At 37.8% G+C, this 14,696-nt stretch overlaps 1 protein-coding gene across 1 annotated transcript in view; it reads right to left on the bottom strand.

The window, feature by feature from the left end:
• Positions 1-4,186: 4,186 nt before the first annotated feature.
• Positions 4,187-14,696, bottom strand: part of LOC131144065 (telomerase reverse transcriptase) — a 120,606-nt gene continuing 110,096 nt past the window's right edge. The window contains exon 12 of the mRNA XM_058092436.1: positions 4,187-4,769. Within this exon, the coding sequence (XP_057948419.1) occupies positions 4,724-4,769 (46 nt within the window). The 3' untranslated portion in view covers positions 4,187-4,723. The remainder of the gene's footprint in view (positions 4,770-14,696) is intronic.

The raw sequence follows: 14,696 nt of genomic DNA, 5'->3' as shown, positions 1-14,696 counted from the left end.
AGATGGGTTTTGAAATATAACCATTTTCCCAAAGTTTGGAAACAATATCTTCTGAAAATGGAAAGAAATTGTGTTATTCGCAACTTAAATTGCGAACTCCGGTCACCCGAACTGATAGCGAGGTCGGCTGAACCAATTAAAAGATATGAATTTCAAACAGCCAGTAGCCTTTCAGTCGCCCGAACTTGACTTCGGTCGCCTAAACCTATTCGATTGACTGAACTATTAGTTTTGTCGCTCAAACCAACACTATCTTGGCTTTTAAGAACAATAGTACCCATTTGGTCGACTGAACCAAGTGTCTGGTCGCCCGAACTCACTGTTGCCAAAATAGGTTGTTTAGTTAAATGCATTCAGTCGACTGAGTTTCAGCTTCGGTCGCCCAAACTCTTTGAAATTCATTTTTCCTTTTATTTTTATTCCAAAATTTATTTGTCTTCTTTTGGAAAGATGTTTGGACTTTGAAAGAATATTTTCAAGTTGTTAAAATAGATCTCTAAGTTCAATTAATCCTATGAGCTTCATAAACAAACTTAAACTTGAGAAGTACTTACATGGGACTTCTAATACATTATACATAAAATAAACATAAAGTCTTTATGTCTTGAAGCTTTCATCCAAACTCTAGCCAATCTTCATTTAGCTTGTTTTCTTTATAACTTTGGAACTTAAATGTAAACCATTGTGCTTGTAAAATATAATACCTGAAACTTCACTTGAACGCATAATTAGAATCTTTTGTTTGTCATTATCAAAATCAAGATTAAGTCTTATTAGGCCAATACAAACTCTTTTAAATATTTCAATGGTGGATGGCCAAGGGGACAATGTCACAAAAAAAAAAAAGAGATGCTTTAGTTGTCAATGCATGAGCTCTAGTGTTAGGTATCACAACCAAGTAATAAAGTTCATCTCCTTCACCTCTCCCTATCATCATCCTGTTGCTATGTGACCTTTAGATTTACAATGAATACATAACTGGACATAGACCATCTCTTAACCATAACCATATGTGCCCCTACTCCCACAATCCCAAAGTTACACAATCACTTCTCTTGCCACATTAGCTTCCCTTAAAACCACCTTCACTAATAATGTAGTTGACCAAACAAGAACTTTTTCAACATGCTGCAACCAACACATTCAAGTTTTCAATTGAAAAACATGCAATTACACATTTCTATCACTTTTATGCATTTGACATGCGAGTGTATGTGTATCACTTCCAACTCAAGTGCTTAAGTTTTATTTCTAATGTTCAAGTTTGTGAATTTTCACCTACTGAAAGTTCTTTAGTGAAATTTTTGAAGGAATCTTGTTTGATGTATAGGAAAAATACAAATCAAATTTCCATGAAAGAATTATTTTCTATTATACTGTATTTTTTATGTTTTGTTTTCAGAAGGGTTTAAGATTGCAAGGTTGGCTCAACCAACACCTCGAGAGAGGGCGAAATTGTGCGGAAGATCGAACTCACACCTAATGTTTTACTATTTCATTTTGCATATCATTTGTTAACTATGGAATAGGAAATTGGGGTCTTGAGGTACAATCAATTTTCATTTATTTAAAATTTTCTTCTTCTGCTTGAACTAAAGATTGAATTGTCGTTGCACTTTATTCATAAAAATGTATTTGAAAACTCTTTGAGGATATAGGTATTGAGGAAAAGGCATGTTTGGTTTGCAGAATGAAATGAGACAAAAACATAATGGAATGAAAATTTAAATGAGGGATATAATGAAATCTAGTGAGAAATTCAAGCGTACTTTTTATTTTATTTCATTCCTATGTACCAAACATGTAATAAAAATTTTGATCATGACATGAATATAGAAGATTGATTGAGGTGCACCTTTGGACCTTTATCTTGTTGAAGTATTGCCTTTTTTTATTGATTTTTTATTTTCCTTTTTTGGTCTTTTTTGGAAAAGAATATTAGCATGGATAGTTGTGGTGGAAGCCTACTACTGTTACATTGGGCAAAAGAGAGTATGCCTTTATATTTGGGGTACATTTTTAGTAATGTTCACTTTCGAGCTACACAGTGCAGAATTTAGAGCCATCCTTTGTCTTTTGCAATATAGTTGGCCCTCCTGATCATAACTATTTTTGCTTTTTATTTTTTCTGTGTATATTGTCTATTGACCAGCATAATGCTATTTGCTGAGATTTGGTCTAAAAAATTTCAGCACTCCAGCGAAAAAGAATAATGCATAAAAGTCCTTAATGGACCAATTCTCTTTAGGACGCAGTGGCTTTGCTCCTTCCACATAAGGTGGAAGGTGGAGATCAGGGATTCGAAGCTGGGTAACGTACAAACATGGAAGGCTGCTCTCTGGGTTGAAGCCAGGGTATTAAAACAAAAGAGTCCTCAATGCTCCGTAGAGAAGACTGCTTTCCTTCAAATGCCCCTTTCTTGAGAACCCTAATTTTATTTTTCATGAATTCTTATATTTTTTTCATATTTGAGTGTTTCCATATTTAAATTTTGTAGGATGATGATGATGCTTTACGGATACATTGAAAAGTCACTAATTTGAAGACCTTTTTTTTTTTGCAATGAATATTTTGTATACTATTTTGTACAAATAGTTAATTTTCTTGGCATTTTGTGTTGAAATATTTTCTAAAATAATCGATTTTATGAGTTTTCAAAGTTCTCCATTTATGAATTCTCTGAACATTCATGAGAAGTATTTAATGTTATGTGGATTTATCCCACATTGGAAAGAGTGAAAAAGGAAAAGTCACTAGTGAATGATAAGGTGGAATACTTTTTTTAAGTTGGGCAGTGTTAGTATGTACTCTAGTGGCGCACAAGCACTTAGCATGCTTGCATCATGCGAGATTGTGACCATTGATCATGATCAAATGACTTAAATTAATCTTATATTTTTTTTATAAGATCAAGTGGTACGACCTGAACCGTATAAATAATCTAACGGTCAAAATAATTGATTTTCCAAAATATCTCGACCAAGGAGTTACCAAGAGACCTTGGAAGTGCGACCAAGTCTACTGAACATAGAAAGAATTAAATATATTCCAGACTGTGTCGACCAAGGCTTGACTAGGGCACGACCAGGTTGACGCCTAGTGCGACCAAGTCGACGCGTAGTCGACTTCAGAAATCTGCTTTGCGAATGGCTGTTAATGAAACAAATTTGAACAGATATAACCTTTCGGAAAAGGCATAATTATGTCTATTTAATGATATAATTTACTCCATGAATATATAACAATATTCAATCATTCTCTCTTCTCTCTCTCATAAGGCTTTCATAAATTATATTTTCTTCAATCTTGAGTTCTGTTTTCTACCGAAATAGAATTTCAAAAATCTAATCAAATTCTTCTAAGGCTGTTTGTGATCAGTTTTTCGTTTGTGTATAACGCAAACTAATATTAGATTATACGCTGGGCCTCATTGTATCCTGAAAATGTATTTGCTGACTCAATACACACCAATATGGTGGGAGCAAATAACATTTTAAGAAAGATGACATTATAACGTGCCTTGAAACGTATTCTATTCTGCAACATTTTATACATTTATTATTCTACATTTTGAAACATGGATTTATTATAAAGACATTTTAAGACATGAATCACTTGAAAATTTTGTGCAATGAGATTGCTTAAATGAAAAATATAAATGTTGTAAGGCGTGAAGTTTGTCTCAAATTCATGTATTTTTAAAAATTCGTCATTCTCAAAAGAAATAATAAAGAACAGTTGTCCTAAAAACCTTATTGGCCATCCCTAATTGATACTAAATTGGAAACAATTAAATAGAATTAGGAACAGGGTGACCCTTTACGTTGTTTAAGTATTGGGGATGAAACAACTGCCACCAAAGTTATGGGGACAAATTGCCTTATAAACTAACAAAAGTATTGGGAATGGCCTGTGAACCATCTCTGAAACAACCTCAAGTTTTGGGATTGATTTGTCCCCTAAACCTACTACGGTCATCCTATTTTAAGGTAGAAGTTGGGGACAAGTGTCATTCTAGATTGAGAATGACTTTGAATGGAGGAACTAGGAACAGTACTAGGGATAATTTTTGTCATCTCCTAATTTTGAGGATGATTTTTCTAAATTCTTGGAGCGACCACTTGGTCGTCCCCTTGTATCAATTTTTTGTTAGCGGGATATGAAATAGGAATCAAAATGCAATACTTACAAACCAAACGTCCATTTTCGATTCCTAGAACCGATTTCTGATAAATTCAAGTGAAAATAACTAGACCCAGGCTATAACAAGTTCACTTGTTTGTTAATTAACACATTGATATAACAGTACAATTAAATTCTCCAACCATTCCATTTAAGCAGAATTGCGACACAATCAGATCCACAATTCTTTGAATGTCCCAATTAGAATTGGCATTTGAGTGAGGTGCAGGTCAGGTCAACTTTAGTTGTTTTTACCCTCTCAGAAGGTGAGAAATAGTATGGTAGCTTAAAGGGATTCAAGTAACAGAGATACAACAAAAAATAAAATCAATCACAAAAACACGCGAACTTCAAACACCCTGAATCCTACAACGAACATCTGCAATATTCTGCAAAATATCCTCGTGACGGGCTGAACTGCCTTCAAAAACCAGGGAATTTCTGGATCTTCATATCTGGTAGATGCTGACAGCCCAAATTAACTTTGCCGACTTCAGCAGAATGGCTATTGCCCAAGCCAAATAGGCTATTAACTTCTTCCTCAGGTGGAGTAAACTTCGGGAATTTTCAGTGCAATTGCAGCTCTCCTGTAAATTGGACCAGAGAAAGCAAAACGAAAAAACATAAGTGGTCTCTACTCTCTGTACACTGCTGGCAAAATGGCACATTGTGGAACAATTCCCCAGATAGAATTCCTATTCTAGGTCCTTAATCTGTTCAAAACAGCAAGCCAACCAATGAAATAATGCCTTCGGTTTTATTAAGTCTAAGATAAGACAATTCAACCAAACCTAGATTGACGCTTCATTTGTACAGCCACCTGGCACTCTGAGCATCTAAGTAATTCCCAAGATATACATACTGGTAAAAAAAAATGCTCAAATGCCTAATATCAACATGGCAGACCATAACATGTTTGGGTATGGGCACGTCTCCAGCAACTCAGGGGCCGTTTGTTTGCACCTAATAGCTACTATTTACAGGCTAGCTGCTGAACTGCTCTTGTTTATTTGAACTCTAATTGGGTGCTGAATGTGCTCTGACCGAACCAGCATCAGCTCCCTTGCTGATTCGGTCAGCACCAAGCATTTAAAACAACTTTTACACATTTGCCCTCAACTCTACCATTTCCTCTCCTCTCCTCTCTCCTCTCTCCTCTCCACGCTCACTCAAGGAGACATTACCATCAGAAATCTGACGTTCCAATCACAGGAAATTGACAATAAAAAAATTAGCAGTCTCATCCCCAAGACTTGCTGGACAGTCGTGGTGAAGAAGAAATTGACAATAGAAGGTGTCAGCAGGAAAAAGAATGCGATCGCATCCCAGAACTTGGACTTCACACCTGCTACAAGGCATGTTTGATCGGCATTTTTTGACATCCGGCAAGAGCTAGATAACTGAGGGTGAGGTAGATGCTGCTGTGGCTTCTAAAAATTTGTTTGAAAAAAAATGGATTGAGGAAGGTGGCGGAATTGTAGGAGCAGGTAATGGAAGAAATTAATGGAACAAGGCTGACGGAAGGAACGAGTATGATGATGAGGAGGAGATGATTGCAAACTTGACATTGCACGGAATTGGAGATGGTCCTAATGGATTCTAGTTTGAAGGAAATGATGAGGTTAATGGGGGAAACGAAAAAAAATATTTTTTTTTTTTGCAATATTAAGTGGCTGGCATTGCAAAAAGAAATGGGATTAAAGGTGGTAGAGAAAAATATATATTTTTATAACACTAATTAGTGGCTCTAGTTATTCTATCTTTATTTATTTATTATTACATTTTTACTCTTAATAATATTTGTATTTAAAATAAGAAAATATTTTTAACTAATATTTTGAGGTTTGAAATTCGAGAGACATTATTTTTTCTATAATAAAAATATTTCAATTTTTTGAAAATGTTTCTTATTTTTTAGTAACACCTTCCTCTTGATGCTTTAAAAGGTTAAAATAGGCAAAGCACATATATTCATAGGTTAGCTACCAAACGAATAAAAGAATTCAGCATTCAGATTCAAACGCAAGTTCTAGTTATATTCAGAACCCAATTCAACCTTCAAAATTGTATTCAGTATTCAGTGCTTAATGCTTAATTCTATTAAACGCTCCCACAAAGTGATCCTTGCAGCCCCAAATAATAATGCCAGCTGACTCTCAACTGTGGTCAAAATTCAAGCATAAGATAGACCCTGATGTGTGTGTGTGTGTATACATATCTGTATGTATTGTCATGCATTTAAAAACCAGGTGTACAAAAAAGATTGTGATATATGTGAGGCCATGATCTGGAATTTTAAATGAGCTTAAATAGACATCTGATGATTGCAGTTTGTCAAAACATGACACCACAATTATGACATAGTTAATCCCTATTATATTTGAAGAAAAGATAATTTTTCTCTATTGATTCTATCATATTATTGAGAAGATCACCATCAATATTATTGACCTTGAGATTTTGTTCCATGGGAAAGTGGGCAGGACGAGCACCAAGATGACCGCTATCAATGAGGATGTCAAGAACATATTTTCATTGATTAAGCAATATGTCAGTGAGAGAGCGAGCAACTTCGAGGTCAAGGAATATTTCAATTTGTCAAGATCCTTTGGTTTGAATTTCTGAGCAAGCAAGACTTTGAAGGTGCTAATATCGGAGAGATCATTGTCTTCCATGAGAATGTTATCAACATAAATAAGTATGAGAGTAAAAGACTAACCCCAAGAACGGTGAAAAGAGAATGATCGGCCTGAGATTGGGTGAAACCCTTAGCAAGTAAGACAAAAGATAATTTAGAGAACCAATTGCGAAAGGTTTGCTTAAGGCCATAAGGGATTTCTGAAGACGACAAACACAAGTCTTCCCCTGTTTGCAATAACCCAGTGGAGGGAGCATATAAACCTCCTCATCGAGGTCACCATGGAAAAAAGCGTTGTTGATGTCCAATTGAAGAAGTTAATTCCGAGCTGTAGCCACTACAAGAACACATCTAACAGTAACAAGTTTAGAAACAGGAGCAAAAGTGTCATGATAATCCAAACCTTCTACCTAAGTGTAGCCCTTGGCCACCAAGCGAGCTTTGTGTTGCTCTATGGATCCATCGGTCCGAAGTTTTTTTTTGAACACCCATTTACAACCAATTGATTTTTTTCCAGGTGAAAGGTGTTGAAGAACCCATGTATTATTGGTTTCTAAGGTTTGGGTTTCAGAGGCCATGGCATCACGCCAATGTGGGTATAGCACAGCCTGAGAATATGAGGTGGGTTCGAGATGTTGGGACATAACAGGAAGAAAAGTCAACTGTTGATTAGAGAAACGATGATAAGATAAAAAAAGGAGAGACAATGAACCGTACCTGAGGAACATCTTGAAACTTGTGAAGTCATGGAAAACTGACAAAGTAGGGCAGATATAATCAGCCAAGTAAGAGAGATGTGTGACAGCTCATTTAGGCCGTGAAGAGGTGGGTGGAGGGGGTGGTGGGGAAGGGGGTGAGGGTGGGGGTGTCGGGAAGGAGACCAAAGGAGGAGGGAGAGATGAGGGACTAGGGTTAGGTGTGGTTGGTGGAGTAGGGAAAGTATAGGAAGGATTTATATCAGGAATAGGAAAAGGAAGGTTTGGAGAAGATGTATGAGTTGGAGATATGAGATAATAGGGAAAAACATTTTCTTCAAAAGGGACATCATGGGATATGAAATTTTTTTTGTTTTCAAGATCATACACACGATAAGCCTTATGATGAGCAGGATAACCTAAGAAAACACATCGGAGAGCACGGGGAGAGAATTTTTCGCGGTGTTGATGAGCTGTTTGGGTATAGCACAAGCACCCAAACACGCGCAAGTGTGTATATGACGATGGTTTCTAAAAAAAGTTCATAAGGGTACTTATGATTGAGGTTGGGTGAAGGAGTGCGGTTAATTAAATAAGTGGCTATGAGAATGCATTCACCCCAAAAAGAGATGGGAAGATTAGCTTGAAAACGTAAACATCGAGCAACATTAAGAAGGTGGCAATGTTTACGCTCGGCAACACCATTCTGTTGAGGTGTATCCACACATGTGCGCTCATGAAAAATGCCTTGATCATGAAAAAAGGTTTGAAATGGAGTGAATAGAAATTCTCAACCATTATCAGTGCGCACGTGCTTAACAGTGCAATTGAACTGATTTTTAACCATAGCGCAAAAATTCTTAAGGCAAGTGAAAGTATCAGACTTTATGCGCATAAGATAGACCCATGTAGCACGCGAGTAGTCATCCACGATTGTTAAAAAATAATATGCACCGGAAAGTGAAGCTATAGAATAACCACCCCATATATCACAATAAATACGATTAAAATAAAATGTGCTCTTATTTGTGTTCAAAGAAAAAGGTAAACGAGTGTGCTTTACTCCAGCATAAACGTCACTAGGCAAATGAAAAGAAGAAATATGTAAGGTTTTCCAAATACAAGAAATAGAAGGGTGACCAAGACGTTAATGCCAAAGAGTAGTATCAGAAACACGCTGAGAGTGGAAAACTGAGGCGGAGGGAGGTTTATAGTGGTAAAGTTCATCCCGTACTTCACACGTTCAAATCAGCCTCCTCGTTGATAGGTCCTGAAAGACACAAAAGGTAGAAAAAAATATAGCAATACAATTGAGATCAGTGGTAAGTTTGCCAATGGACAATAAATTAAATTTAAATGAAGGCACATAAAGAACATTAGAAAGAGAGAAATTAGAAGAAAATTGCATAGTCCTGGTATGAGTTACAGGAACAATGTCACAATTGAGAAGCTTAATGGGGCATGGCGGATTGAGAAGTTGAATATTATCAAGAAAAGACAAATTTGAAGTCATATGATCAGAGGCACCTGAATCAACAATTCATTCAGTATTAAAAAGAGAAGCAGAATGGCAAGGGGCAAGGTTACCAGAAAAATTGGCAGAGTCGGTGTTCAAAGGCGATAAAAGATCCAAGGGTTGACGGTATTGTTCGCTGGTGAGACCAAGGATAGCAATCTCAGAAGAGGTTGAAGAACCCATAACAATATTTGCAGCCATTGAAAAACCAGATGCTTCCATACTTCAAATCAATTCAGATGAATCAAACCGCCGAATGGGGTCAAATCCGATCTTTGCAACAACCAAAAATATAAACCTTAGATTTGATAATCTTCGAGTTTAATCAGAGAAGCCGAAGGTGCTTTTGGTGTGTTGAGACCACTAAGGTGAGCCGAAACCGGAGATGATCAACCGAAAAACTACCAAAGAAGATGGGCGCCAGAGAAGAAAACACGACTGAGATGGATTGCCGGAAACCGACAAACAGAAATCAGCCAAGACGACGAACTGGAACTGAGAGAGATGATGCCAGAGATGGGAAAGAACCGCCGGATAATTGAGGAATGATGGTGACCAGACTTCACCAGACTAAGATAATGCCAGATATGATGACGCCGGAGAACTGAACTGAGGATCGTTGGAGAAGATGGCCGAAGTAGCTGGTTGCAGAGGATGAAGACGACGTCGAGAACTAAGAATAGCCGAAAGACGGAGAGATGATGAACCAACGAACACCGGAGATGCTGGAAATTCGCCGAAGCTCCGCTGGAAGGCCACCAGAGATAACAGTGAGCGACGGCGGATGCGGCCGATGCAGTAGATGCAGCAGTGTCTGGCCGCTGGTGACTGGCTTAGGGAGTTAGCCTTGGATGAGGAGGTTCTTGCAAGGAAGAGATAAGAATCAACTGGCGATGCACCGGCCAAAAACGGAGAGTTGATACCACAAACACTGAGCACGATAGAGAGCAGAGAGCGATGCCGGAACGGAGAGCTGCCGGAGAAGACGAACGGAGTTGAAACAAGAGAGAGCCAAAAGAGAACTGCATGCCTGCGAGTCACCAGAAAAATCAAGAAGCTGCTGAGACGAACTACTGGAGCTGCTACAAAAGACCAGCCGAAAAGAGAGAATGCCGGAGAAGAGCGGGACGACGCCAGAAAAACAGAGAGATGGCTGCTGCTGCCAGAATTAAAAGGAACAAAGAGGGCCTAAGAGACTAGGGAGTGCCGGTAAGGGTGCAGCAAGGGTGGGCGGCAACAAGGGTGTGGCGGCAGTAAGAAAGATAGAAAAATTAGGGTTTCTCTTTCACAATGTTAAATTTGGAGAAAAGATAATTTTTCTCTATTGATTCTCTCATATCACAAGGGATACAAGGGTATATATATACATGAGATAATTGAAAAATGGAAACTGTATATTTTTCTATATGGAAAGGGTATCTTTCTCTAATAATCCCAAATATGTTGTACTTTTTGCGATAATTGGAAAAGAGTACATGTTGGTTCCCATCAATGCAGGCAAACCCCTAGCCACAATGCAATGGAATGTGAATTTTTATTCTGACAGAATAAATTGTGCACCAGATTGGAGTGTATTGCCCCCACTCAATAAATAAAAGTATAAGAAAGAACAATAGGAAAACTAAAAATGTGAAGATTTCATTCGAAACACAAATATGAATAAGAATGTGTAGAAAAGGAACAAAATATTGATGACTGAATTTTGAAAAATATTCATTATCAATAGAAGTGTTTCAAGTGGCCTGGACCCAGATCAAACCTGACTGGAATGACTGGGTTAAGCACCGAACTGAAATGCTCCACGTTAAATGACCAAGGGAATAGATGAGAAGTTCATATACACTAAACGTACTAGTTAAGCCATGCCTTTAGCCTGGTTGCAAACTCTTCTGCAAGAGCAACATGCTTATTTAGGAACTCAGATTTGGAATAGTTACATGAGGTATCAAAGCCGGCACCATATAAGTGTGGGCCAATGCAGAAAATTCTGTTCAAGGATGCACTCCACAAAGCACTTTCGGTGTATTCTGTGAGATCAGTCACACCGCATGGTGAACCACCTTGATTTTGACACATAAAACATCATGAGGACAAGAGGAGCTTAAGTTGGGGATTTAGCATGCCAAAAATGAACAAAATTGGACTTGGACAGACAAGTTTGCCTTCAGATAGTTCCTCAAATGTTCCACATCTATCCGTAAGGCTGAAGGTGAGGAGTTTATGCACAATGCTCAAGTAAAAAACTTTGAGCCATATTTTGTTATTTTTTCTGGAAAGCTCTTGTGCAGGAGTTATGCGCCTATTTGGGGAGCAAGACTCAAATTGTTACAATCCCCACCTTCCAATCCAAAAAAATTGGAAAGGGGGCAAAAAATCACTCACAATTGATCATTATCAAGACAATAGCACATCTGAAATCACTGCAGCCATCTCTTTGTTAATGTTCTGGCATAATAGACCACCTTGGGCAACCATTTCATGGAAAGAGAGTGGGAGATTGCACAAAATTGCCTTTTCTTAAATACCATGATATTGGGTGTGCCTCCCTGATTTTATACTTTTAGAATATTATATTGATGTAATATGATATATGTTGTAAAACAGCTTAATGCATAAATGAACAAATAAATAAAATATTAACTGCTTGAGCAGTTATACCATTGAAAACATCAGTCCTAATTGCTTATTTTTCCCACAAGCAAAATTTTGACCTAAGAGGAATATGTGGCAATCATCATTCTCTTTCTCATGAGGCTTTTTGCACTGCACCATGCCCAAAAAAAAAAGTTATGATATATTGATCTGGAAAAAGAAATGCATAATTGGCTAATTAGTAAGTAGTTCATTTTTACCAAACATTCACTTGTTTGGTAAAATTAAGTGTTAGGTGCTGAATTTGATTTTGTGCACCAGTTTTGTACTAGGAAGCACCGATACTAACATGAGACATGGATATGGCATGATATTGACACGGTGATATGGCAATTTCATAAAAAAATGAGGATACAATTCTGCAAAGATACCTGAATTAATTAACATAACCATATATAAAATGAAATATATGTCAACGGAACAGCAAATAGAAAAAGATTTCTTTCCTTATTTCAGCCCAGAATTATTTCCTTATTTCTCCATTCATTATTTTGTACAGTTAGCATATATTTAGTTTACATGTATAGGGCTAGAATCATGCTAGAACTTACTTACTTTCCATGTATAGCATTCTTATAAAGTCAATATATAATATACAGAACTTAAGGCCAAACCATTCGGCCATTCACACAATACTTTGACATGGTATCAGAGCCTGCCCAATGCCAATTTTTTTTCCCCACGAATTTTGTTTTTTTGTCTTCTCAGTTTCAGAGGTGTCTCTCATTTCTGTGGCTGTTGTGGGTCTATTCTCTTCTGAAATTTTTTGGTTCTATGTTTTTCAGTGTTTCAGTGGCTGAGTGGCTGTCGGAACAGCTTTCTGTTGCTGTTCCGGTGCTTCTCTGTCCTTGTGATTCTCGGCACAGCAGGTTTCTTCGTTTGCAATTTATTGTTAGTGCAGGCAGGTCGATCGGAACAGCTTTCTGTTACTGTTTCTGGTGCTTCTCTGTCCTTGTGATTCTCAGCACAGCAGGTTTCTTGGTTCAAGATTTATTTTTTAGCGCAGGAAGGTTGATCTTGGTTCTTTCTGTTGCTGTTTCTGGTGCTTCTCTGTCCTTGTGATTCTCGGCATAGCAGGTTTCTTGGTTCAAGATTTATTTTTTAGTGCAAGCGGGTTGATCTTGGTTTTCTTTGTACCTACGTTGATTTATTTTTGGGGTCCTCAATTTTCTGGTAGTATTTTTCTTTCGGCACAATCTATCTCTTTTTGGGCTTCTTGATTTTCTCCTTTATTTAGCATGGACTCCGCACCTATGTATGCCAAGTTTACGGGCAACGATTATTCTACGTTGGCTTTTCAATTTGAACTTTTCCTAAAGGGAAAAGATCTTTAGGGTCATATTGATGGCACGGATTGTGCACCCAATCCTATTAAATCCAAGGATTCAAAATCTTGTCCTTCATGGACTGTGCTTGATGCCAAGGATTCAGCGACTTGTCCTTCATGGGTTGTGCTTTATGCTCGGATTATGTCTTGGCTTCTTGGCTCAGTTGAGCCACATATTGTCCCCAACTTGCGACCTTATTGCACCAATCAATCCATATGGACTTATTTAAAAACAGTGTATCATCAAGATAACGGTGCCCGTCGTTTTCAATTAGAGCATGCAATTGCCACGTTTCAACATGACAATCGTTTCATCCAAGACAATTATTCGGCCTTTCTGACTATTTGGAACGAGTATTCTAATCTGGTTATCGCGAATGTTCTTGTTCCCTCTCTTCCCATGATTCAACACCTTCACGAGACTAGTCGTCGTGATCAATTTCTTATGAAACTCCACCCCGAGTATGAATATGTTCGCTTCTCTTTGCTAAATCGCTCTCTTGTTCGTTCTCTTGATGTTTGTTTTGGTGAGTTACTTCATGAAGAACAATGACTTAGTACTAAAGTTACTCTGGCACAATCTCATAGTAGTTCAGGGTCCGTCCCCGTGGCTTATGCTGCTCAACGATGAGGACCACCTGCGCATTCTAGCACCTTGCAGTGTTTTTGCTGCAATGAATTTGGGCATATCGCTACTAATTGTTCCAAGAAATACTGCTCTTATTGCAATAAGAAGGGTCACATTATCAAAGACTGTTGTATCCGCCCACAGAATCGTCAAACCCAAGCATTACAGACTTATGTTATTGTAACCCCCCCCCCCCCAAAAAGACTTCTGCGACTCCTGGCTCTTCTTCAAGCTACTCCTCTGTTCCTGCACCTCCTACAGCGAATTACTGCACACCCGAAATGGTGCAACAGATCCTAATTTTGACATTATCAACAATAGGGCTCCAAGGTAAGAATTTTACTAAACTCTGGTATGTAGACTCACATGCCTCTAATCACATGACGAATAATCCCACTACTCTGTGTCATGTTTGGCCCTATGCTGGTCAATCTACTATGTAGATTGCCAATGGAAGTTCTTTGCCAATAGCTACTGTCAGAGATGCCTATTCTAAGTTCACTGATGTGTTTCATGCTCCTCAGCTTTCCACAAATCTTATTTATGTTGGTCAATTAGTTGATAACAATTGTGCAGTTAATTTTTTTAGAGATGGTTGTGTTGTGCAGGACCAGGTAACGGGGGGAACCAATCGCGAAGGGACCTAAAGTGGGGCACTTGTTTCCAATACTTTTCCCCGTTCCAACACTTTTTCCAGTTTCTTCTATTAAGTCTTTTGCTTGTAGTAATGTTTCATATCTTAGTATGGTGTGACATCGTCATTTAGGCCATCCCAATACTCAGATCTTATCTCATGTATTGAACTCAGGTTTACTTGGTAATAAAAACGTTCTTCTTTTCTTTAGTGTGCTTCTTGCAAACTTGGTAAAAGCGGAACTCTTCCTTTCCCTTTGCATGCTAGTAAAGCTTCTCAGTGCTTTGATCTTATCCATGGTGATGTTTGGGGACCTTCCCCGGTTAGTTCACATGAAAAATTTAAATACTATGTGACTTTCATTCATGATCATAGCAGATTTACTTGGGTCTACTTTCTTCACTCTAAATCTAAGATTTTTCAT

The sequence above is a fragment of the Malania oleifera genome, chromosome 12, assembly GCF_029873635.1.
Source record: "Malania oleifera isolate guangnan ecotype guangnan chromosome 12, ASM2987363v1, whole genome shotgun sequence".
In the NCBI taxonomy this organism is placed as follows: Eukaryota; Viridiplantae; Streptophyta; class Magnoliopsida; order Santalales; family Ximeniaceae; genus Malania; species Malania oleifera.
Note: the sequence above shows the minus strand (reverse complement) of the source record. Positions and strands in the feature narration are given on the sequence as shown.